The sequence below is a fragment of the Uloborus diversus genome, chromosome 9 (assembly GCF_026930045.1).
Source record: "Uloborus diversus isolate 005 chromosome 9, Udiv.v.3.1, whole genome shotgun sequence".
NCBI classification, from domain to species: domain Eukaryota; kingdom Metazoa; phylum Arthropoda; class Arachnida; order Araneae; family Uloboridae; genus Uloborus; species Uloborus diversus.
Window position 1 is genome coordinate 85,108,389 of NC_072739.1, and position 27,949 is coordinate 85,136,337.

Genomic DNA, 27,949 nt, shown 5'->3' on the forward strand with positions numbered 1-27,949 from the left:
CTGAAGCCTGTAATTTACCCCAAAGAAAACACGTGAAATGGCATGTTTTACCTCTTTCTTTAGTATTGTTAATCACCGCAAGGTAGCGTATTCGAGCTCTGGAGTTGCGAATTGTTGGTTTGTATGCTCGATTTTAAAAGCAATTTTGTTCAAGTACAGTAAAAAAAAGGAAGCTTTTAAAATCACCCACAAATTTCTGCTTGCTTAAATTCAGCCTTGAAACTGATTTGTTAAACTTTTAACTTATTGACAATTCATTTGTTCATCGTTTATGGCAACAATTAAAAAGCATAAGTATTTTAAACTGATAAATACTATTATTTTTCATTGCTTCCGGCAACAGTTAAAATCCGGAAGCAAAACGCCGGATTATGACAGATAGTGTAAGCCAAGAAATAGTCTTTGAAAACCCAAAATATACTATTATACGTTCGCTTAAGTTCAGACCCCGATTAAGATGCTTGTTCCACTAACCAACGACAGCCTAAGTATAATAAAAGCTAACCAAAGCTAATACAATAAGGAAATCAAATTAAAATTAACCTTTAATACTTCGTCATACAGGGTGTTCCATTTTAACCTGCAAGATCTTTATTTTCGCAACCGTTAGTTTTAGATGTATACTTTCAAATGCAAAAATGTTCAAAATCAGATGCGGAGTAAAGATAGTGAAAGTTTGAAGCAAAAATAAAAATCAGTCTAAAAATACAAAATTTAACTCTTTATGCGGGCCCTAGGTTCCCTAACTAATATTTAAAGAAATAATCTCCATTGAAAACTATTACTGACACAAAAAACTAGAAGGTTGTTCGACCAAAACTCGAGGATATATTCCAGTTTAAAGTTTTATGAGACCATACAAAAGATGAGACTGGAACTTATCGCCCTTTCAGAGGAATATCAGGTTGTCGAAGTAAATAAAATAAGTCATTGCTATTCCAAAATAAATGCAAATGTTATGCCATGATGTGCAAAGCACACTACAAAATCTCGAACAATTTGAACAATCACACTATATGCACACATATAATTTTAAATTCTTGTTAACCGCTATATTTCCCCCCAAAAGGTGTTATTGACAGCAAGGGATAAGTGGTGTAAGTCACAAAACGCTGCGTTTCATATCTCGGTGAATATTGGTCAGACTAATTTCAAACTTTTTGTGTTGGAATTATTTTTTAATTGAGATTATTTTCCTAAACATAATTTAGGTTATCGGGGGCCCGTATAAAAAGTTAAATTTTGTATTTTTTGACTCATTTTTATTTTTACTTCAAACTTTCAATGTCTTAACTCTGCATCTGAATTTGAACATTTTTGCAGCTGGAAGTATACATCTAGGACTAATGGCTGCGAAAATAAAGGTCTTGCAGGTTGAAACGGAACACCCTGTATGTTCAGAAAATAAATACACTAGTGTACAAGGCAAATTATGTTTTTCTGCAAAGCCCCTCGGTTTACTACAAAGTATGTAGCCAAAATCCCAGAAAAAATACTAGGCGTGGCAATAATTTCAGACGCTTAAATGCTCTAACTGAATTTCATGGAACAAAAACACTACTCCCTTTTTCCCCATCCATAATTCAATAACATCTTCCGATAAAGAAGATGAGTTTTCTTTCTTTATATCTCACTAAAAGTTGTTTTCGCAGATGCTAAAAATACCCAGCAGCAAAATGACACGAAAGAGCTCAAGATGGAAAGTAGCAATTCCCCATCTTAAAAGCCATCCATCATAGAAAGATGGTTCTTTTTCGCGGGGCTTTAATTATGACGTCACGAAAAAAAGAACAAAACATACTTCCTCTTTCGGGATATCTTCATTGTACCACTGATGCCATAACTGCTTCAACGTGCTCAAAATGATGTGCTTATTATCCAGCCTCTTTGTGTTGAATTTTGTAGCTTTATGTGATGCTGATACGGGTAAGATCTAAGCGTTAACTCTTGGCGATTACTTTATCTGTTATTTTAAACATATTTTTACAGATATTTTTTAATGTGTTTGTGTGTACGACTTGGAATATATAAAAGAGCTCTATGTTTGAATTGAATGATTTAAAAATATACAGTATAACTTCAATTTAATGATACCCAATTTAACGATTTCTTCTATGAAATGATACATGAAACGGGGTTGACTGTATTAAATATCTGTGCTTCTCGATTTAGCGATATCCTTGATTTAACAATAACTTTGTCCAGTCCCTTGACAATCGTTAAGTTGAGGTTATACTGTATAACAAAAGGACATCATATTAGGCATAAGGGATTGGCACCGTCAATCTTGTTTTTCTTCTCAAAACCGGACAGTTAACAAATTTAGGTTACTGCATACATATTGAAAGTGAGTTCGCAATTTTTTTTTTAAAGAATACTTTTATTAAACTAAAGAACAGAAAAGACTGCTTAAAAATGAAGACTCGATGCAAGAATATATTTTTTTAATGCAGAAATTTGCTTGAGTACATTTGGTGCTGATAAGAATATTTTTACAGCATATTTTTAAACGTGTTTCTGTGTACGATCCTGAACATACAAAATAACTGTTTGAATGACTTATAAATATTTGAAAATGATCTATTAAAAATGGGTGATTGGCGCCTTTTTTTCCCCCTTCTTAAAACGAGACAGTTAACAAATTTAGGTTACTGCATGCTTATTAAAAGTCAGTTCACAATTCTTTTTACAAAGTACGTTTATTAAACTAAAGAACAGAAAAGACTGCTTAAAAATGAAGACTCAATGTAAGAACATATTTTTTGATGCAGCAATTTGCTTCAGTACATTTAGTGCTGATTTTAAGTAAGAAAGAAGCCCCTGGTGGATGTTCAATTTATTTATGTGCTTCGTTGTATTATTATCGTTTACATTCAAAACTTCTCCTTTAAAAACCATGATCTGAAACTGTAGGTGGTATTTTTCGACGAACAACATCCTTTGTGGTCCCCGCAAGATGAAATCAAATGGTGCTAGATCTAGAAATCATGTTGAGTGTTCATTAGCCCAATCCATCGTCCTGTTAGTTTTTATTCTGATAAATACATTTATTTCGACTGTAATAATTTCAAGAGCCGTCATCTGCTCACCATCAATGAACAAAATTAGCCAGTAATTCCCTCTAAAAACAAAAATTTACCGAAGTTTTTAAACATTACAATCAAGGAACAGTGCAATTCTGTTGCTGTTATTATTTGTCAGGAGGAAAAACTAATTAAAGTTCTTGGTGGACCTCACAAATGTGTCTTGGTTGAGTCAAATTAGAAAGCATATTTTAGTAAATCATTAACATTTATTAGTACTAAAATACAACATGTTAACAAGAAAAAAGGCTTCTTAAAAATATATTATTCTTGTAGAATCCTATCCAGCAATAATGAAAATATTGCAGCGAACATGAACAATAAATATAATGGTTATACCACAGGTGTTCCTATAAAAGTTCATCTTGATAATGGAAGAACAGTCCAGCGATCTCGAATCATCTTCCACCAGTTGATTCCAAACGAAGTCTTGAAACATCCGCGTAAGGCCGGCCGGCCCAATTCATTTGGCATGTAAATCAAGTGGAACGTGATTCCATCATCAACAGGACGGCAGATCTCAGGGCTGGTAGCCCACTACCACAGCTTAGGCAGGAGGAGACATCATGGTAATGGTTGCAGGGGAAAGCGAGATCGATGGACGGATGTCCACCGCTTAAATACTGCTTCGATGACGTTCCACACAATTTACATATTCTTTGTTGCAAGTTCGATGAAATTCACTAAGAAAACTCAAAAAAATATTTTTGGCAACACTTAATTTCGTTGAAACCGTTACATTGACGGACAAGATTTTTTTCCCTGCGATTTTTAACTGAACCGTCAATCAAGCACCGTGCGGTTTGTTTATATTTTTCTTACTACGCATGCAGGAAAGAACGAAAGTTTTGGGACTGTATTTAATTAGTGCGGCGTCAAGATATGGAGAGTCCCCTCACATAAAAATAGGTAAGTATTATTAATATCATTTCCCCAGTACCGGAAAGTCAAGAAAACAAATAAAAAATATCAAATATTTTGACATTATTAATGTCATTAGAGATCTATTGTGGATAGTGAGGTCTCAAATTGGGAGGAATCCGATTTGTAACAGCACCACCTAAACAGTTTAGGAATAGTTTTAAAGCGGAAAGAAAGTCTCCAGTAACTCTGCAACCATGGAAGCTACTATTCTGAGTTCAATGCCTCACTACCTATATTAGTTTTTAGTCTATACTTACATAGTTAAGTGCCTACTCAGGGGCACCCCGAACTAAAGCTTTTCGAAGGAGGAAAAATTCTAATTTGTCGAATGAAATTCACATTTTACCGAATAATAAAATGCACACATATCATACATTCATGACATTTAATGAGAAGGAACGAGGAACATTACGAATCATTAAAAAAAAATTGAAAAACAAATTTAATGTTGCAATGCTATCGCCAAATTTGCCTAATCGTTAACAAAACCCGTCGAATAAGGAATATTTGAGGGGTCACAGCGACCTCCCGTGACCTCGTTATTGGGCACCCCTGTGTGGATTTGTTCTATACTATTATTCCAAACAAAAGATGCATATCTCAAAACGTTATTTTCTGCTTATAAGTATCCATTCTGCACAGTTTTCAAGATTGCATTTTGTCGGTTCTAGTAATTGCTATTTCCATAAGTTATTTTTATTTAGATAAATGTAATGTACTTTATAACTGTACTCTCAACAGAGTAAGTGATATTTTGATGAAAAATGAGTGTTCAAGAAAAATTAAGGCTTTGCCTGATGGATTAGGAGGATATAAATCAGTAATAAATCTAATACTTTACAACTAAATTATCAATATATTAAGTGAAACTTATATGAAAACGAGCTGATGTGTGCATTACATGACTTCCTTTTACACCAATTTAATGTTATTTCTCCATTATTGCAATTTTAATGTGATTCAGTAGTTAACTCTCTAGATATCACCAGCAGTGGTCGAATTAAAACCAGATTGTAAAAAAAATCGCCAAATTTGTCACCAAATTGGCGACAAAACTTGGCTACCACAAGACTGGCGATACATCGCCAAGTGTTCGCCAAATTATAACACCACTTGAGTTTGCTTTGATATTAACAATGATTCCCCCCCCCCCCACCCAAAAGGTGCAGAAGACCCCTTTAGAAACACCCGAATGCAACCAAAAGTGGAGGTGCACAACTAGACCCCACTAGGAGTCTATGTACTAAATTTCAACTTTCTAGGACATACCGTTCTTGAGTTATGCGACATACTTACGCACATACATACGTACATACACACGTCACGAGAAAACTCGTTGTAAATATCTCGGGAATAGTTAAAATGGATATTTTAACCATCTATACGTTTTTAGGTATATATGCACGTGTGGTCACGTCGAAAAAAAAACTCAACATTCACTCGGGGGTGAGAAAAATGGAAATTAAGGTCGATTTTTGAGTGAAAATTTATTTGCGAATACAATACTTCTTTTTTTGTAAAAGGAAGTAAAAAGTGTTCACAAAAATATGAGGGCTCGGCTGTCTTTTTTTTTTTTTTTTTGCTTAGGAGGATATAAATTAGTAAAAACTTTCGTTTAAACTAAGGCTGCTTGCAGACCAACAGATCAGGCTGTTTTAGATCTGTTGATCTAAGCAAAACCAGCAGTACAACGGTTGACCGAAAATCTGTTTAAACAGGATATAGAGAAATTGCAGGAAAATAACTAACTTTGAAATAGTAGATATATTTGTAAGGAATTTCGTGATTTTTAATCAAAATGTATGGAATGTCATCTTAATAATAATAACTTGTCGCACAAATTCTATGGTTAAAGATTTCGTGTAAACATATTACTAAATGTAAGAACTTGGCAGAGGTTTTGAAATTTTTTTTGCTGCAGTTTTAATATAAAGACTTTCTGCTTAAAGAAAATTTTGCAAAAAGTAAAATCTGCTTTAAATACATAACACTGCACAGAAGAAGAAAAACACTCTACGCTAAAATTTGCTATTTAAAGCAGAGATCAGGTGCAACCGATGATCTACAACGCTTCTTTCTCTAGTAAAAAATAAGTCTTAAAAATGATTTTTAACAAGTTGAACTTTTTTTCAGCTAAAGATTACTTGTTAACAACAATTTGAAGAGGGCATAGAATAAAAGCGAAATGTCTTTTTTCTTTCTTTTTTTCTTTGAATTGAGCTAAATATGGCAATACTGAGTGCTTGCAGAGTAGAATTTGTTGCACCATTTAAACACTTAAAAGGGAAGAAAACAAAAACCACTTTTGAAAACTTATTGGACTGAGCTGCTTTTAATATTAAGCGCCTAAACCATAGAACGTTAAAGAGTTAAATTTTGTGTTGCCGTTTTCCAACAACTAAAGAAATATATTAACAAGAAGTTCTGTCTAGAACTAGATGAACCTACTTTCCCGTATACCCATACTACTTTCTAGTACCTGATCAATATTCTCAAAAATAGCTAAAATCGCAAATTTTTTCAAACATATTTTAAAAATACTTTAAGCTGATTTCTAGGAATAAAATAATCCCCACTCATCTAAAAAAAATTTATGAGTAAAAAAAAAAAAAAAAGCAGCAACTTTTAAACAAAGCAGCTAATACACTTTTTTCCATTAAAAAAAATCTTCAACAGCTTTCAAAACGAGAAAATAATAATTAAAATTAATCAGCTCATTAAAATAAATACATCATATCAAAAAAAAATCGTTTCTTTTCCCCTGTTGCCAAAAAACATTTTTTTAAATGAATTAATGCACTTACCAAAACAAAAAAAAAAAAAAAAAAAAAAACAATAAAATGTCAACTTAAAGAAATAATTTTCTTTGTCAAAAAAAAATCGTCTGCGCATATCTTTATGTAGAAACATAAATGACTTCGAGTTTATTCGCCAAAAACTGAGTACCTAAATTGAAACTTTAGCGTAAAAATAAAAACAAGTCATATCAACAATAATTATTTCACAGTTAAAACCATAGCTGCGGAGTCGGAGTCATTCTCATTTTGAGATAAAGGAGTCGGAGTCGAATATTTAAGAATCGGAGTCAGTCATTTGTCCACCGTGTATAAATTTTTGCCAAAACTACGAAGTCAGAGTCAAAGTCGGGAAGTCGGAGTCCGATCAATTGTCGGGCACAGGAGTCGGAGTCGGAGTCAAATGCCCCTAAATTCTCGGAGTCGAAGTCTAGAGTTTGACGTCAAGAGTTATTTCCAACAAAATTTGTTTGAAGTAAATCCGCCTTCAAGTACGGAATCTTCATTGACTTTCAGTTTCCCCGTAGGCACTATTGTTAAGGGATTTGAACCGTTCAAAATTAAACGGAAAATTGTTCAAATCAAAAAGATATTTTATATACAAATTTTTCATCAAAAACTTTTTCCTACAAAGCTTGTTTGAAGCAAATTCGCCTCACAGTTCGGAATTGCTTTGAATTTCCCCGTAGGCGCTAATGTTAAGTTTTTTTTAACTGTTCAAAATCGAACAAAAATAGTTCAAATCAAAAAGTGAAATATGGGAATGAGGTGTCCTCGCCGAGATCTTTCGAACAAAAAAAAAGTTTGTTCGAATCGGACTATTCATTCAAAAGTTATTAGGGGCCGACAGACAGACCGACAGACAGACAGACCGACAGACAGACAGACAGACCGACAGACATTTTTCCCCATCTCAATACCCTACTTTCCAATTTTTAATTTTTCAATATTTATTTAATTATTTTATTTATTTTTGACTTTTTTTTGTTTTTCACGATATTTTTAAGATGCATTAAGCCTTCTTTCATGCTTTTTTCTTCTTTTTCTGACTTTTACTGGGAAAGTAGGCTAAAAAAAAACGCTTCAAAATGTATTACAGCAACATTGAATTTGCTATCTTCAACCGTAGTCTTTCTTATTATTCCAAAAATTTTGAATATCTTACTCTATATTTTAATCAGATGCTTTTAGACTAACAGCATGTTATAAATTACAACTTAAAACTAAAGATCGGCAGAGTTCAAAGAAAGATAAATCCTCGGCAGTTCCAAAATATAGTTCAGTAACAATATCTTGCCTTGCATCATTCGTACCATCCTGAATCCAGTCACCCACGTGACCGGCAAACAGGAAATTTACGCGAGAGAAAGCAATTATTATCTAAATTTCCTGTTGCCATGCCGCGGCAATAAGTTTTTCCATCTAAAACATAATGCCCGCCCTCTGTCTTTAATTTCCTCTCTAAAGCGTGTCTCCTGTTGCGCTGTTAGAACAAGCCCAGCTGTACCAGCATAGGAAAATGAAAGAATGAAGATATGACTTTATTTAATTCATTTTCATTGATTCTTGAAGGAATCTTTGGCAGCACTTTAGAGACATCCTTTTCAATTAGATAAAAATGTATTTACATGTTTCCTGCTCTGAATTTGTTCTATTTAATTTCATGAAAAACATGAGTCTATTTTGTTCTTTTAACTTCATATATTGAACAATATTTCACTTTAACAGCTGTAAGCATTAAAGTTTTTTTTTCTTCGGAAATAGCAATGTTTTTTTGTTTTTTTAGCCTCTTCTAACACGATTAGCTTATCATAGAACAATTTTTAGAACTTGCAATGGTCAACTGTCATTTTTCTGAGTTGAATAAACTTTATTTTAATTAAGAGTCAGACGAAAAGTATTTAAGCCCTGAATCTCTTTGAAGTATTGAGGTGTAAACGTGTTCTGAATTCCAGCTGGATTTAGAGCACGCATATTTTTCATTTTTTAATTCATGAAAAATATCGGTGTCTTTTCGTTATTAAACTGCATACGTTAAACAATATTTCCCTTTAACTACTGTAGGCATAAAAGATATTTTTTTCTTCAGAAGTAGCAGCAATAGCTTTATTCCATTTGCTTTTTTTAAATAAAATTTACTTATCATACAGCAATTAAGAACTTGCAATATAACCAACGCCATTTTATTGAGAATAATAATCATTATCTTATTTAACGCTTTCTACACACGAGGCGGTTGGTAGAATCAATTTTTAAAAAATTTGCCTGTCAATTAGTTGACAGGCGTTTTTAGTTGTCTTCATACGAGGTAACTTAGTTGAATCAACTTTTTTCTGATAAGAGGAATTTCTTCGAGGAGCCACTCCACAACGCTGTAACAACTGAACCGAGTTGACTGTCACTATAGTTTTTCCTCGTGTGTAAAGCAGACGCTTAAGGCTATGTCCAGATGCCTGTCCACCTTCACATTTCCATCACAATAACTCAACTGTTCTGTAACATTTCTTCAGCTGTTGCCATTACAAAAAAAGAATTAATTTGAATTTTATCATCTTGAATTCAAATTATGTTTTTCGCAATCACGAGTGTGTATGTGCATGTAGGCGTGTGTGTTTGTGTGTAGGGGTATGTGTATGTGTGTGTAGGCATGTGTGCTTGTCTGTGTGCAGGCATGAGTGTGTGGGTAGTTGTGTGTATGAGAGTTTGTGTGCGTGGGGCGGGGTATGTGTATGTGTGTGTTGGCATATGTGTTTGTGTCTGTGTGCAGGCATGAATGTGTGGGTAGTTGTGTGTATGTGTGTGTGCATGTGTTTGTGTGTGTATATGTGTAGGTGTCTGTATGTATGCGTGTATGTGTGTAGGTGTATGTGTGTGTATTTATTTGTGTGTGTGTTTATGTATGCGCGTGTGTGTAGGATATGAACGCAACCTGGAGACTGTTTTCACTATAGGAGCAGTATCGTGAGGAGCCGGTCGACGGTGATGCTGCAGAGGGTGCTGGCAGGAAAATAAAATGATAGCACATCAAAACAGTCAAATGAAAGCAATAAGCAATCGTGATTGCTCAAAAAAAAAAAAAAAAAACACAATACAAAGAACAGACGATAAATAAAATAAGATTTAAGAAGAATTTTATGCATTGCAGACGATAATAAAATAGCAAATTAAATTCGAATCACAGAAGACGATAAATTAACCAAAAGCCGTAACCACTGGTTACACTTCCTAATAACCGACCGTTTAAAAGTTAATTCAATTAAGTGGCCTTGTGTGAAGGATGCCTAAGAGTCAGACGAAAAGTCTTCAATCTCCTTCAAGCAATAAAGTGAAAACGTCGCGTCGTTTGGTTTTACCTACTGAGATCGACATTTTGAATATTATTCTAAATACTATTGCTATAAAATATTTTCCCCATCTGTACTTGAAGCTCTCTTTCAGAACAGTAAATTGTAAATTTTAATAATAAAACAAAATTCTAAATTTTACCACATAAAAATTTAGTTTATTTCATTGGTTTTAAAGTTTTTAAGTCCATTCTTAGATTTTTGAACTAAACACATTTTTTATTGTGCTTATTAATGGTGCACTTTTATTTATTTTTTTGTTTTGAGCTCAATTTAAAATTAGTTTGCATAGATTATGCAGCCTTAATTTGTTGAATGTTGTCTTGAGTCAAATGTCAAAGTTTTTGAATACGTATTTAAAGGAAGAATTTAAAATCGTATCTTTTGTAACAGTTAAGCAAAAGATACGATTTTTAACATTAATTTTATAACTGAAAAGTTTAACGCAGGCTTCCTTTTCCTTCTTTTATGTGTGGTAGAAAGTTCTTTTATTACTGGCTTGTGTTGGAGCCAGTGGCGCAGCCAGCAAAAATATTTAAAGGGGGATGTACTAGTTAAATTTCGGGGGAGGGGATAATTTTAATCTCTTTCTGTAGGGGGGTCAAAAAAAAAGAAAAAAAAATGAGTTTCGAAAGGGAGGCATATCTCCTAATTCTGACCCCTTCCCTCAAATACGACCTTGGTTGGAGCTGCAATAACAATTGTTGGCTCATTCAGTTAATACACCTTGAAATTAACCTAAATAATCGCCCGTCAAGATATGACGGGTGAAAATCGCAATTGAAATTGTAACCCTAACTCCAGTGGATTATCTCCCTAATTTCCAGTAGGTAGCGTTGATTGTTGACGGTTTTTTTTTTTTTTTTTTTTTTCGTTTCTTCATTCCCCTAAATGAGTCTTACCAGTAAAACAGTTAAGTTACCAGATCGAGTTCAGCCTTGTCAAGATAAAGCTTTTCCCTGTATGTTAAACATTACCGAAACATATTATCAAATTATCATGTCGTGGCACGAGTTTCATTGCTAAAACACGCGGGTTACTCGATCATTGACTATTACTTATTTGAGGATTCCTGTACTGATGCTTCAATTGATTTTACACGTTTATTTTAAAAAGAACATATTTTGAATTTTCAAAGTTTATCTCAATACTAAAAAAATTAGTGAATGGTCAGTACAATTGGGCAAAAAAGAATCGGTAATAGAAATTTTCACACTGGATGAAATTTTCCAATTTTATCATCGAGTGTTGACAAATCGAATTTTCTATACTAAATTTTTTAAATGTTCCCTTTTTTTCAATGCAGATGTGATTCTTGAAGAAAGAGAATATGTGGAATTTTTTTAAGGTCAGACGTATCTCAGGTTAGCCTTTCCCCATCAATAAAACTAATAATATAATCTAATGCACCATAATCAGTTTTACTACTTGAAAATATTTTTATAATAAATCATATTTATACAAATGGGAAATGACCAGTAGATCCGCCAAAACCATTGGAAAAGGCCACATGCGATCTTAAAGCCATAGGTGCTCCACTCTTGCTCTAGGTCTTCGGGCTTCATTATTTTTCTTAGGATCGACTTATAGTAAGTTTTCAATGGTGCACTAAACTCCTTGAACAGTTCAAATGGAGTGAAATTCGGACACAAATAGAAAGATCGACTAAAATGCTTTCCAGATTTTAGCAGTTTTTCTTTCAAAGTGTTTAGCTTTTTATGTGATTATGTGTAGTATTTTTACTATTAAACTGTGGAATGGTATTTCTACGAACTAATATTTTTAATTCTGATTCTTCCATAACAATTAATAGAAGTTAAATGACAATATTTCAAAGATTTTTTTTTGTTTACTTGAATAATTTTGTTTACTATTTGTTACTGCATGTCATTCATTTTTTTATACTTTTACGGAAGAGTAGACTTAAGCAGAAATATTTTGCTAAAAAGAGTTTCAGATTTTCTGCTTCTATGCTGTGCCTATTCTAACGCAATATATTTTCGGAATACCTCATACTTACAAATTTTTTAGTTGTTAGACTTTCAAGATATTTTTTTACATTTGCTTCTATCTAAAATTTGTATCCATCTTTTGTAGCTTGGTGCCATAAAATTAAAAATAAACAAAAAATCCTTCACTTTTCAGTCAAGGCACTTTTGAGGACATTTACCTCTTTTTGAGATCTTTTTGTGAAGATAAAAACTGATCTTATTTGAGGAGACTACAGAATTCTTTTCAATTCAACAAGAAGCAAAAAGGATTTGGTTACTGAAGAAAAATTATCTTCGCTTTCACCAAAAGAACCGTTCTGCCTTTCAAGATTATGTAAACAAAATCTTAATGTCACGTCTTTTATTTTTTGTTCTTAATCAAAGGAATTTCATTCATCAAACATTTGACTAAACTTCTTACATCCATTAGAAGAATTTGATGTTATAAAAGAAAAAAAAATGATGATTTTAATATGAAAGCTGTTTACTTCGAAAACATCTTTTAATCGAAATTTTCGTACCTATTTTTAAGGTGATTAATGCTGAGGAAACTTTTTTAAACTGAAGAAGAAACCTAAACCAGACGGGCATGTCTGCTTAAAATGTCTTCTTCGTTTGGAACTTTCATTAATTATTTTTATCGCGCCATTTTTCTTATTCATTTATTTTGTAATTAAGCTTCTACATCTGGAGCTATTTTTAGCCTACTTTCCCAGTAAAAATCAGAGAAAGAAGAAAAAAGTATGAAAGAAGGCTTAATACATCTTAAAAATATCCCGAAAAACAAAAAAAAAGTCAAAAATAAATAAAATAGTTAGATAAATATTGAAAAATTAAAAATTGGAAAGTAGGGTATTGAGATGGGGAAAAATGTCTGTCGGTCTGTCTGTCGGTCTGTCTGTCGGTCTGTCTGCCCCCCCCCCCCTAATAACTTTTGAATGAATAGTCCGATTCGAACAAATTTTTTTTTCGTTAGAAAGATCTCGGCGAGGACATCTCATTCCCATAATTCATTTTTTGATTTGAACAATTTTTCGTTCAATTTTGAACAGTTCAAAAAAACTTAACATTAGCGCCTACGGGGAAATTCAGATCAAAAATAAATCTTGAACTTAGAAGGGAAGTGGCTCCAAACAAACTTTGTAGGAAAAGCTTTTGATGAAAAACATGTTCAAATCAAAAAGATGTTTTTGATTTGAACAAGTTTTCGTTCAATTTTGAACAGTTCAAATCTCTTAACATTAGCGCCTATGGGGAAACTGAAAGTCAATATAGATTCCGAACTTAGAGGCGGATTTACTTCAAACAAACTTTGTTGGAAATAGCTCTTGACGAAATACTCCCGACTCTGACTCCGATAATTTTGGCGCTCCTGACTCCGACTCCAACTCCTGTGCCCTCAAATTACTCGGACTCCGACTTCCCGACTTTGTATTTGACTTCGTAGCTTTGGCAAAAATTTATGCACGGAGGAAAAACGGCTGACTCTGACTCTTGGATATTCGACTCTGACTCCTACTCCGTCTCTGCAAATATTGGCAGACTTGCGGACTTTTTGGGGAAATGACCGATTTCAACTCCGAGTCTTTGAATTTAAAACTTTCGGCTCTCGAATCTAACTCTTTTGTCCCAAAATCAGATGGATTCCGACTCTGACTGTACAGCCATGGTTTTTACTGTGAAATAATTGTTTTAAATATGTTTTGATTTTATTTTCAAGCTAAAGTTTTAATTTATGTATTCAGTTTTTGGCGGAGAAATTCGGAGTCCTTTATGTTTCTACATAAAGATATGCACAGACGATTTTTTTTTTTTTTTTTTTTTTGACAATGAAAATTATTTCTTTAAGTTGACATTTTATTGTTTTTACTTATTTTTGAAAGTACATTAATTCATTCTTAAAAAATTTTTTGGCAACAGGGGAAAAACAAACGACTTTTTTTTTATATGATTATTTTAATGAGCTTTTAATTTGTTTGTTTTTTTGAGCTTTCTTTTTTTTTCCTTTTTGAAAGCGGTTGAAGATTTTTTTTGATGGAAAAAATGTGTTTAGCTGCTTTGTTTAAAAGGTGCTGCTATTTTATTTGTTCTTTTATTAATTTTTTTCGTATCTACTTCTTTAGATGAGTGAGGCATACTTTATTTCTCGAAATCAGCTTAAAATATTAAAAAAATATGTTTGAAATAATTTAAGATTTTAGCTAATTTTGAGAATACTGATCAGATACTAGAAAGTCGATATTGGTATATGGGAAAGTAGGCTCGTTTAGTTCTAGACAGAGCTTCTTGTTGTTGAAAACAATTAAAATCATCACGTAACAAATATGCTGGGTAGTTCAAAGAAAAATTTCACCTGGTGGAGAGGTTGATTTCAATAGTCCTTTTATTTATGAATAGCAACTTACTGTTTGTTTGTTATGGTGCTGCGTATTGCTTTTTCACCATTTTCAGCCCTAGTGCATTCTCCAAGAGGTGGCATTTATTCCTTTATGTCATATCTCTGCCGGTGGATAGCCATTACCACGAGAATTTCGACAGCCAGTTTGCCCGCCAGATGGATGCACCTGGGCTTTCTTTCGTGCAAAACTGCACTAAGAATTAAAGTTTATTGAGAGTATTGAACATTAACATACTAAAATTGAAGGACTCGGGGCAAGAATGCGATATGCCACATGATATGAATTTTTTAGTAGGCTAATTTCCAACCTTTGAAAAATTCTACAAATATTTTTATAGGTATTATACATTTTATGTTCTGCAGTTCTAAAATCAGATATGTTTTACTTCCAACGACATTATCCATTGTCATCTTCATTTCAACTATCAAAGCAGCATTTAGACCAAAAAACTCATTTTTTCAAAAGTGTGACGTTCTTGCCAGAGCCCTTCAATCAATGAAGTGCAGTCTCGCTGGCCAACAAGGCCTCCTACAAACGAGGCGTTTAGTTGAATCAACTGTTCGAAAAATGTGCCTGTCAAATAGTTGACTAGCATTTTTCGCTGTGTTCACACGACGCTACATACTCTGTAAAACAAATGTGTAAGGTAACCAGTATTAAAGGGTGCAACGTTACACAAATTCTGAAGTGTATAGCATCATTGTTTTAAAAACTCAAATTCGTTGGAGGAACCTTGCACTATGGTTTCAGTAGAATTCAAAGCGCATGCGGAAATATCAGAATCGGCGCTGAGCAAGTAAAGTCTTATAAGCGAAGCGAAAACCGTCCCTGGTGGCCAAAAGGCTCTTGCTTTGCGAGTCGGTGAGATTCGCGTTGAGTGTTCGAACACCACTCATGTCATTTTCTCTCTCAATGCAATAAAAATATCTTGTTCATATATTAAAATAAATAAATATTGTATATTGAAATAATTGGTTGTTAAAAAGCATGAACTTTATAAATCGTTCAAGAAAGAGAGATGAGAGCTTAATTTCTGCTAATGTGTTACCTTTCAAGCAATCTCTCTGTAAGCATACAGAAAATTTTGGTGTAACCTTACGCAGAAATGAGTGAGACGTTACGCCATACTTACATATTACCATGGTGAAACCTTCCACAAGCGGTGTGTAACCTTGCACCCAGTTATCAATTAAGTTACTCCAGAACATTGGAGGCAGCTAAGCTGCCCCCGATTTTATGGAATACTAGTGGTACCCGCACGGCTTTGCCCGTAATAGAAAAATTAAAACGTCTTTTGGTTCGTCTGTATATTTACAAATAATGTATGGTGAATTTTCTCGCCAATTGGCTTGTACCCATGTTATGGTTCCACGTTATGATAATTTCGTATCTCCCCAATTGGCTTGTGCCCATGCTACGGTTCCACGTTATGATAATTTCGTATTTACTCGTCCATCTTATGATAGTTTTGTTCTTAAAATTGGAACATAAAAAGAACCACGTCGAATTTTCGAAAAATCGCTTCGAGGTGCACACCTTCATGCTACAAACTAACTTTGTGCCAAATTTCATGGAAATTGACCGAACGGTCTAAGCGCAATGCGCGTCACAGAGATCCTGACAGACAGAGATTCGGACAGAGAGAGATCCTGACAGACAGAGATTCGGACAGAGAGAGATCCTGACAGACAGAGAGAGATCCGGACAAAGAGACTTTCAGCTTTATTATTAGTAAAGAAGAAGGTTACACAATTTTTTTACAGTGTATTTGAATCAACGTTTCTTCTAATAAGCTGAACTTATTTGAGCAGCTGCTCCCCAAACGCTGTGAAAACTGAACTGAGTTTACTCGACTACTTTCCCGCGTGTAGAGTGAACGTTTTGCAATGTCCTGATGGACTGAATCAACAAAAAGTTGATTCAACTCGTCGGGAAGAGAATGGTAGCTGCACATGTGCCTGGAGATCCTGGTGAGTTGATTGTCGTGTGAAGTATAACAATTGATTCCTTCACTTTTCTGTCAGGTTACATTTCTTGAAACCATCTGTTCGAAAGTTGATTCAACGAAATTGCCTCTTGAAGGGGAGGCAAAACTGCTCCAGAAATACAAAATCTACTCTGGTTAGATTAAGATCCAACGTTATAGGATACGAAACGTACTATGTAATGAATTGCAAAAATATCTCTAAAACACTACTTCTTCCAAGATTCGAGTTTCATTCCTCTCCTCAAACAACCTAAGCAGGGTTGCAAATAGAATTTTTGGGCTCATATGACCTCGAGATATGTACAAAAAAATCCCAAGTTGATGTAACTAATAAGTCATATTTTTTATTCACTTTTTCGTAATTTCTAATCAAAAAATAATAAAAAAAACATGGTAAAAAATTATGAAATTGATCTCTGAATAATTATTCCTTTTTTAATCGTGGAACAGTATCTTAGAAAATGGTATAAAAACTTTCTGCTGCAAAAAAACTTTTTCTGATGCCTTGATACAGATAGTACAAGATGGAAGGGCAAAGCAGATTTCAAACGAAAAGCGCGACATTAAATCCACGGCTCGAGCAGGGAAGGTTTTTTTTTTTTTTTTTTTTTAATACCCTTCGCAATTTTTTCATATAGTCACAACGTGTGCATGAATGAAACCTCCGTTCTACAGGGTGCTTGAAAAGTCCTTGACATATAATATAAAAAAACTCTTAGAAAAGTAGCAAATTGTCGTATGAATATCCAGTTTGCACCATAATGTTTCACAGATTCAAGATTTTTTTCTGACATCGAAAAAAGCGGTAAAAATGAAAAAAAAAAAAAAACCTTCCGAATTGTGTTTAAAAGTGGCGCTGTACTGTCACAGAAAGAAAAACAAGCGTCAAGTGAGGGGTCTATCATTTCATTAAGAAGAAAGCAATACCTTTCATTTCTAGAGCTCAATGTGTGAACCATTGGTTGCTCAAACCACATCTAAACGGTACTCAAGTTCATCCTATGTTGTAACCAGCAATGGACTGCGGATACAGTTAAGTCTTTTTGGGTGATTCGCATTTTCATATTTTCAAAGCTAGCAATGCTACCCAATTTGACACAAAGGAACACAAAAAAAAATCGTAAATCTGTGAAGTATACTTGTGCAGACTGCATATTCATGCGACAATTTGTTGCTTTTCTATGAATTTTTTAAATGTGTCAAGGACTTTTCGACACCTTGTATAGCCAAAAAAATTACATTTTAGCCAAAATATTATGTTTTACCCCTGTAAAATATTCAATAAGTGCATCATTTTCATCAATAAAGCCCAAAACGCAAGAATTCCAAACAAAATCCCGAGAATACCAGATTTCTACTGAATACCCAAGATCTTGGGGAAAGCCCCAAACTTTGGCAGCCCTGATCCTAAGACCTTGGCATGAAGCACCTTGAAGATCCACTGTGGGAATTCCTTCACAACACTGAAGCACACGAAATTGGCAGCTGCAGTTCTCAGCATGTTTCGATCCGCATTTCAGACTTTTATGTATTTTTAAATTTTATTCTTTATTTATTTACTTTCCCTTAAACTTAAATTATCCACGGATAAGACAGCTGCAACAGCAACACAGCCTATTCGAATTGGCAATATGGATTCAACCAAGGGCTATTTAGGGTCTAGTCGCTAAAACATCTTCCTCGTTGTGCCCCTACATACCTCAAGCAGTCATTTTCGCACAAAACCCATGAATTTCACACGAAATCCCGATTTCAGACTTTTGTCTATTTTTTAAATTTTATTCTTTATTTTTTTACTTTCCCTCAAACAAGTCTACGGACAAGACAGCTGCAACAACAAAAAAGCAACATACTCGAACTGGCAATATGGATTCAACCAAGGACCATATAGGCTATAGGGTCTAGCCACCAAAATATCTTCCTTCTTGTTCTCCTACATACCTCAAACAGTTATTTTTGCCCAAAACCCAAGAATTTCACACAAAATCCCCATTTCAGACTTTTGTCTATTTTTAAATTTTATTCTTTATTTTTTTACTTTCCCTCAAACAAGTCTACGGACAAGACAGCTGTAACAACAAAAACGCAACATACTGGCAACTGGCAATATGGATTCAACCAAGGGCTATATGGTGTCTAGTCACCAAAACATCTTCCTCGTTGTATCCCTACACACCTCAAGCAGTCATTTTTATGCTGACGCAAAATTAAACTAATTTGTGGACATCAAACGCCACTAAAAACGGATGCGTTTCATTTATCGAAAATTAATTCTGAAACCATATGTTATTTCACGCAAAAGTAGCTCTATGCATAGTTTTACAGGTCGATTATTTTTGCAAAATTAAACAGCTATTCAACTTGGTTTCTGAAAAGATAAAAAGAGCACTTCCCTTCTCCCCCTCGTTTCCTCTCTCTCTCTTGCTTGGCTAAGTAGTATGAAATAATTGATGTTTTCCTTCTTGAACGAATGTCGAACATATTTTCCATCTTGTTAAGTTTCATCAGTGCTCAAAATCGTTTTGAACTTCCTTTGGAGGCATGGTCCCGTAAGAGTCTTTCATGGCGATTTCCTCTTTTCCTTTACCTTTTTTTGTCGATTTTAGGATAGCCGCCTTTCTTTCATCAAGTGCTTCTTAATCAAATAATTCGCCTTTTTTTTTCACTTTTTATGTTTAACACAAGGAGATATTTTCCCTGGAGTAATATTATTTTTTTCCTGGTAAAAAAACTAGATTTTTAGATTTCAACTATTTTTTTTTGAATATTATCTGAACTCCAAACTCACGCATGTTTAAAGGGATCGTTTATGGTTATCGCACAAGTAAAATGATATTTAAAACATATAAATGATCAAACCTGAAAAAATAAATGAAATAAATAGTTCAAATCTGATTCAAAAAAGAGCAATTTGATAATGAAAAAAAAAACATTACAATCAAAATATAATGACCTTTTTATTTCATGTTATTTATTATTATTTCATTTAATTTTATTTGTTTGTTTATTTATGTACTTATAATTGTTTGTTTATTTATTTTTTGTCTTTTCACATTCCTGTTTGAATCGTCATATTTTAACTAGTAAGTACTATTTTGAAACTGATCGGGTACTACTTTTACGAGCATTGCAAGTGTTCCGTGATTGTGTAAGAACAAGATCCGATTTGATATTCCATGGTTAAATTGTTTTTTACAAAAAAGGGCGGAAACACAGACTTGATTGCCTTTACTATTAGCATAAAATCAAAAATATGTTTTTCTACATACTATGCGTTCCAAAAAATGCTCTTGTATAATCAATAGAACTAGTTTACTGTTGTCATAAAGGTAAATATATTATTCTATTGATAGATACTTCAATAAAAAAGCATGGGTGTTGAAAGTTGAATAAATTTTGGGGCATTATTGAGCGATGTCGATTTTGTACCATAAAGCTATTCGCCGAATTAAGCTTTTGTTTCCATTTTCAACTTATTTGTGAATTGTAAGAAGGACTGCAGAGAAGGAAGGAAAATAACCAACTCTAACTCAGGAAATTTTAGAACCTTCGACTCCGATTCCGACTCCATTACCTCAAAATCAGTTCGCATTCGGAAGAACTGACAGAGTTGCGGACTTTGAAGTAAAATGACCGATTCTGACTCTTCGAACTTTGAACCTTCAACTTTCCACTTCAACTCTTTTACCCCAAATTCAATCCGACTCCGCAACCCTGATTGTGATTCCGCTGGTCAATGGGGTCTTTTCCAAACTTTTAAAAGCATTTTTTTTTCAGAAAGAGCATGCTTAAAAACATAGAATCTGACCATTTTTTAAATAATTTCTTTAAGTTTAATATTTTTAAAAAAATTACTTAAATCTGTGCTCTTTCATCGTTTAACGCTTCTACCGATGACATCACAAATGATGAAATGCCATTCAGTGTTGCCATTCACGGTCCAAAATATTTAATTCGCATCTTTACTTACGTGTCTTGGCAACGATATGGTTGGTAAAAAGCGTAGAGCGCAATTTTAATTCTCTGCTTGATTATAATAACGTGGAAACGTAGTAGAAAGATGCACCAAATCGCATCATTTGTGACGTCATAAAGACCACGACTTGTTTGAAAAATCGACCATTTAAAAAAAAATTAATTAAAAAAAAACTGTTGGGAAAGTGAAAGTATTTTCTGGGTCCACGTTATTTTTTATTTTTTATTTTTGCTCATTCCATCCATTTCAATGACTAAAAGTAGTACTTTTGACTGAAGGAAACCACCCCATTGCACTAAGAAATAATGATTTGACTGATGAAAGTTTGTTCATGACTAACTTTTGGCCGCTGAGTTCAAGAATGATCTAAGCATTAGTTCATCAAGTCATGTTTTTAAACTGCATAGGACTTAAAGCAACCTATTCACAAAATAAAGGCGTTTTTTAAAACAAAATATCGGAAAAATAAGCGATTTCTTAAGTAAGCAACAATTACATAGTTTTGCCTATGCCATCCAGTAAAACATCCAGTTGCTATCACTGCTGTTGCCTCCCATCCTTAGCGATTGTCTACCTGTGAAAAGGTGATAGAATCGAACTAAAAGTGTCAAATTTGGGAGGGAAAAAAACTTTTGAGTATTCATGCATTGAGTTGGTTTTAACTCTAAAAGCCTAATTTATGATAGTTGGATTCTTTATTTTTAGAGCTTATATATTCTACAAAAGTGAATGAAATAACGAAAATAAGCATTAATAACGTAAGGCAAAAAAAGGCGAAAGATCTATCACGTTATTAAATGCATAAAAATGAAATAAAGAAAATGTTTTAATACATGTTTTCTTAACTTCACTAATATTTTAGGATTTGGTAAACAAATTGTGAATTTAAATTTCAAAGGCGTTTTGAACTGTCGAGAAATCTACGTTAATGTGCCTGCCAAACAGTATCTCCAGGGTTTACTAAATGATTTTGGGAGAATTATTTCAGTCAATAGCATTTGTTCATCTAATTGATGTATTAGCTTGGATTCTATGCTCTTAAGTTAAATAAAACAGCAAGATACATAGCACGTGGACTACAGCTGTTACTGAATCACAAACAGTCACTGAAATATCGGTATACCAAATACCGGTAGTTCGCTTTATCTTGCTGTTTCGTAAAACCGGTGAGGTAAAATACCGGTGTTTTCGGTATTATGTGCAAATAAGAAATATATTTTTATTTAAAGTGTTTTTAATGTTGCTCATTGAGTATTTACTGTTATTTTAAATGCATAAGTGTTCATAAATTAAAAAAATACCAAATTCAACCATTTGACGCTAAAATGTGGCAGCAAAGATGAATTAATAGAATATTAATGAATAAAAGAATCGGAGGAATGCAAAAAGATATTTCAATCGCTAGAAAGTCAGATGATTCTCATTTTAGCGAAGAAAAGAAAATCATTTGACATTATTTATTTATCTAACATAATATACTGTCGTGGGCTAGTAAAGAGAAATTACTCCAAATTCCACCCCCCCCCCCCACCGTTTTTTTTTTTTTTTTTTTTTTTTGCATTTTCGTCATCTGTTGTACGCTAGCTTTGTTGTATAAGTTTGCTTCCTTGGTTTTCTCTGGAAAAAATCATTAAAACAACGTCTAATTCCAACATTACCATATTGCTAATATTGAATCCAGAACGCGTCCTTCAAATATATCCAAAACTCATTTTTGCCGTTACGGCCGTTTACCTGCCTACGGCAGTATAGTGGTATACGTTCATTTCTGCTCATAATGGTATAAATTACAATTACACTGATCTCGTTATTAGCATTTGATTGTAACACATATTTGTTCCTTCCCTTTGTATTTGTTCATAATAAGACTTTTTATTTCACACTTTATGTTTTTTTTTTTTTTAATTATGATGCATAGCAACAAAATAAGTATATTTTTGCTCATTTTCCGAAAAACATTTCAAATTCTAGCATTTGAAAATCTTTTCGGAAATTGTATCCCGTTTAGAAAAATACCGAATGCCGTTATTGCATTTTTGGTCCGGTATTGCAATCTCCAACCACAAATGTTGACCTGACCTTAGTAATTAGATGAAAAGCTTTCATAAACTGACAACGCCTTAAACTTCAAGAACTCGAGTTTAAATCTCACAAATGAGCCAGTGAGAAGCAAAGGGATGTTTGTGGACATTTTCAAGTTTTGAGGCTTGGTAGTCTTTCATTTAGTTTTTTTTCTAAACCATGCTGTACAGCAGCACCTACCAGGGCTACTAGTACTATCTCCTGCCCCAGAACACAGGAGAGGTTCACCTACCATTTGTACTGGTTATTTCCAAATATTTCATTTTGCCATTTTTATCCCTTTGCTTCTCACTGCCTCGAATATAAATGATGCACTTCACATTTTTATTGCTTTTAAAAAAAACTACGCATTATTCCTTTGAAAAAAAAAGTTTTAATAAAAAGAGACTCTTTTGTTAGAAAAATAGTGCAAAATACTTAAAAGAAAATTTTACCTCATCACCCTCAAGAACATCCATCACGAACATTGTGGACCTTTTCTGCGGGGACATAGTTTAGACGTTTCAATGAAAGAGAAATAAAGTTTTCATTTTTTTTCTTCAACTTTTTAATTTCCTATTCGCGGTATCCCTCCGCCTCCCCCACATTGTCTAACTAACTCCGACATGAAATTTTGTTCTAAATAATTTCAAAATAATGTTTCGTTCATGTCTGATAAAATTTTAATTGCTCTTATTTCGTAACAACATGGTATCAGAAAAGAAATTTCTTCGGAAATTCTAAAGGAGTGAGGAAAAGATATTTTAAGAATATAAGAACTATAAAAAATATATAGATAATGCATATCCACTATAATATTAAAATCTGTTCGCGTCCGTCTGTCTGTCTGTCTGTCTGTCTGTCTGTCTGAAGATCGATCTCCTCGAGAACCGCTGCGAATCGAGAGTCGAACGAGATACCGATCAATTCGAAATTTTCCAAAGAAAACAATAGAACCAATTTCGTAATTGTACGACTTTAATTAGCGGAGATATTAATTAAAACGTTAATTAGCATAACGTTATTCAGGAATTTTTATTTCTTTCCTGTTGCCATTTTGCGTATGAGCAAATAAAATTCTAATAATTGTTTTAAAATAGATTTTTTTGGCTGCTGTCCAAATCTTAAAACAACGTTTCCATCCAGAATTTCATTTCAAATTAGTTTAAAATTGGTTGCTCTATTCGGATATAGCCTTTATTTTATCGTCTGTCCTTTTTTTATTTTTTACATTCAACGTTCTTAACTCTTTTCCTCATATAAAAGTTGTTTCTTTAGCTATGTTTATTGATTGTAGTGTAAGTTTATCATTCACCGGCCTCATATTTTGATACATTTAGGATGTGCGACTAATTATGTTTATTTTGTTGAACTTTTTCCCGTTACATGGGTGAGTTTTCGAATTGCAATAACTTTCTTTTTCTTTCCTGTTTCTATTTTTGAAATACAGTTTGTATCGTTAAAAGAACATGTTAAATTAAGATTGCTTGGATTTCTTTAAGTGAAACAGAGTTGAACAAAAAAATTGTTTGTAAGGATTTTAACTAAAGCTATCTTGGAATCTGATGACTTGGTATTTAATTAATGCTTATTGGTATTTATTTAGTCTTGGTGCTTTAGTTTCACATAATCAATCAAAATGTGTGTGTCATTTTATGTAAAAAGATGATCGTAATTGTACATAAATATTTCAGATATAGTCTATCAGATTTAATTCAGTTTAAAGTGACCAGAGATAATAGTTGATAATGCATATATTTTCATCTTTTGTGCTAATTGAAAATACTCATAACTTGTATCATTGATAACTATGATTAACGTTAAAGAGAATTTTGACAAAAATATGTTCTACTGGTGTTTTACAAACCTTGCATTACGCGTATTTATTTACTTCTTAGCGCTTTAGAAACTGATGTCAGAGTAATACAAAAACATCAATTGGACATCTCTTTCATTTTTTAAGTAGCCCGTGCAACGCCGGGCACGCAGGCTAGTTATTTAAAAGTTTTATCAACTTTAAAGGTTTTTGATTACTATTACTATGTATTTCTTTATTTTCATGCACATTTTTTTCAATCACCGAGCATTTATTTATGTAAATTTTGCTTTTTTTTTTTTTCAAAAGCTTTTTAATACACTGCTAGCATCTTTCTTATCAAAAACTCAACACATGAAAGCTTTGCAATATGGTATTAAATATGAGACAACGTCCGTCTTTTGCATATATCAAAGAATATTTCTATGATAAAAAGAAATGTGTTCAAGTTTTAAAAACACTTTTTTTCAATTGAAAATTACTTATAAAAAAAATAGTATGAAAAGGAAATCGACGCTTTATCGCACAAATTTAGCAGGTTGTTGCATACGTGTACTTCGGGGTTTCAGGAAAACCTTTTTTCGACGCAAAATAGTGAGCTTTCGGACATAAAGACATCGCAGCAATCTGCTGTCTACATACAGTGGACTCTATCTGAACACTCTCTAATGTGAACACTCCCATATTTTGAACACACTTGATGATCCCGGCGAAACTCCATAGACTTAACATAGGCTGACCTCTCTGTACTCTGAACACCCCATAATGTGAACACTAGGGTGGTTCAGAAAATGTTTTTTAGATCTAAAATCCAGGACACCACCTTTTTTTTTAGACTTACTAATAGTATTATGCTGTAAAAGTTTTAGCTCATTATTCAAATTTTAAGAGGGTGCTCAATGACCCCTTAATTTAACACTAGCCGTAGTATAGAAAATACTACAAATTTAGAAACATTTAATTTCTCCATCTGTTTTTTGGTAAATAATTATTTTAATGTAATATATATGCATATTACTAGTTAGCATTGTTTTTTTCAGTTCAATGTTCTTTTTAAGCCCCCTCCCCATACATATGAAGTTTGGGGGAGGGGGCTGAGCATCTTCTTTCAGTTGAAATAGGAAGCTGAAATTCTTCCAGTATATTACTATCCACAAGTCTAAAAATATTGAGGGGAACCTTTTTTTTCCAACATGTATTTTTGAACCACCCTAATGAACACTCTAGTATTATGAACTCTGTTTTTAACCCCCTTCAACAATTACCTCTCTATATACTGATCGTGTTCATAATTAGTGCTCAGGAATTCCTATAAATTGAGCTGGAAAACCTGAAATACCTTCACAATTTCATCACGATGATTGTGAAAAGCATTAAGAAGATGAAGAGAAGAGGAATATAAATTATTTTTGTGGACATTGATGCATTACATAAAATTATTCATCTTAGCAATATGAGCCTGAAATTTCTGCCACTGAACTGCGTATTTCAAGAATCCAACCATTGAATCAAGTAGTATTCAAATGTGCGGCTGGAAACCTTTTCGCTTAAACAATTGGATGATAACACGTACCTTGCTCAAAAATACACAATGAAAAAGCAAATTAAAATTACTCTTTTTTATAGGTGTTGGCCCGATAACTCTATTGTAATATTTTACAGTTGAATGTTACACGAAAACTTTTTAAATTAGAAAAGAAAGAAAAAAATGCAAGAGTTAAGATCCTACCAAATCTAATTAGACATTACACTAGTTGCCACAAAATTCAGTAAATCTATCTTAGAAATTGGTATAACTCGCTTGGCAAAGTGCTGAACATGGTTCGTTAACACAACAGAATACATATGCATACATTTCCAGTCTCCCTCTATAATCAGCACCCCAATAATCTGAACACTTTTGTTCGGTCTCAAGAGTATTCAGAACAGAGAGAGAGTTCACGTTTTACACGTACATGTTTATTCCTTTGATGCTTAAAAAAAAAAAAAAACTTTGTCATAAATTTTATGTTAAAGTTTTTGTTCTGTTTTTTCCTTATAAAGACCCTGACATAGGATTTACAGTCTCTGTACAGAATTGAAAATTTTCTACACCTACCTACGCAAAGTAAGCAAAACCTAACTGTAAGTTGATTTTTACTAGCGTTGACCTTTTTAAAGACCCAGATCCCATTGTATTATTGTGTTTAGCAACGACGTTTTATTTTAAAAAGAAGTATAAAGCGTTTTTTCTTCAATGGCTAACTTAAAAAAATAATTGAATAAATTCGTTTCATTTGAAGCTGTAGTCAGACTCCTGCTATTTTTGATAGGTTTTAATTGGCTTACATATATAGATGTAGCGTAGTCAGTTTTCTAACTACAGTATACTGCAGTGGGGTGGTAAACGGCAGTATCTGCAAAAATGTTTTTTCGAGATTTTTGAAGATACGCGTTTTGGATTCATACCAACAATAGAAAAATGTTGGAATTAGACTTTTTTTTTTTTTTTTTTTTTTTGCACTTGTTTTTCAGCGTAAACCAAATTAGCAAGCTTGTAGAATAAAGCTTAAGTACAACTAGAAAAATCAAATATTCCATTTAAAAAATAGAGCAACGATATTAATTCACAAAATAATCAATGTATGTCATTTGAAAAACATTCTTGGGCCATTCAACGAAAAAATCAACCCTTTGTCCCGCACGTGACGGTTCATATATTTCATTGAAATTTAATAATTTTAAAAGGTAGTGACGAATTTTTTCACTTAAGAAATCACGCATAAGTTTGTAATATGTTAAGCAGAAAAAATTCATTAATATTTTAAAGTATTATTTTTAAAAATATATATGAGGCTTCACGTGCGGTGTAAACTGACCATTTTCCGTGGAATGGCCCTCCGACGTAACAGATAAGAAATATTTTGTAACACACAATGGCATAGATGTAGAAGTGAATTAAGGATGTTATGAGTTTGAAATAACAACATACATCGATTTGTTTTACCGTTCATATCCCACTTTTGAAATTTCAAAAAAAAAAAAAAGGACGAAAGAGCCTCTCATCACTATACTCCATAAAGAAAGGTTTGTTTTTATGCGCTAAATGATAGTGTGAATGCAAATTATACTCATAAATGACACCACTCCTTTGGTAAATACATTTATTTCTACCACTTTGGAAGTTGAATTTCACACACACATTCTAAGTAAAATCCAAATAAACAATTCTAAAATTTGGAGCGCTAAATTTCAAAAATATCTCACGGAATCATTAACATGTTCTTCATTAACATTCCTTTGATGTAATGGCAACGGCCACATTCGCTTGAGCAGAGCAGCGCACAAATCAAAATTCCATTACTGAAATTGTAAGACAAATAAACCATTTTTCTAAAAAGCACTTCATCCAGAAATTTAATCTTTCTCGATCTTAAGCTTCACTAAATTAAATTGAAATAACCAAGGAAACCTAATTACTTATTCGAAGTGTGCGTTTGTAAGTTTTCATGAACTATCTCATTAAAATACATAATGTGTATGCGAAAGAAATCATGGCATTTTACAATTCAAATTGGATATCTAATGAAGTTT

The 27,949-nt window shown here is 33.1% G+C and overlaps 1 protein-coding gene across 2 annotated transcripts in view; it reads left to right on the forward strand.

Moving 5' to 3' along the window:
- Positions 1-1,839: 1,839 nt before the first annotated feature.
- Positions 1,840-27,949, forward strand: part of LOC129229363 (zinc metalloproteinase-disintegrin-like EoMP06) — a 132,931-nt gene continuing 106,821 nt past the window's right edge. For both annotated transcript variants that reach the window (XM_054863654.1, XM_054863653.1), the window contains exon 1: positions 1,840-1,926. In XM_054863654.1, coding sequence (XP_054719629.1) covers positions 1,863-1,926 — 64 coding nt within the window. In that variant the 5' untranslated portion in view covers positions 1,840-1,862. The remainder of the gene's footprint in view (positions 1,927-27,949) is intronic.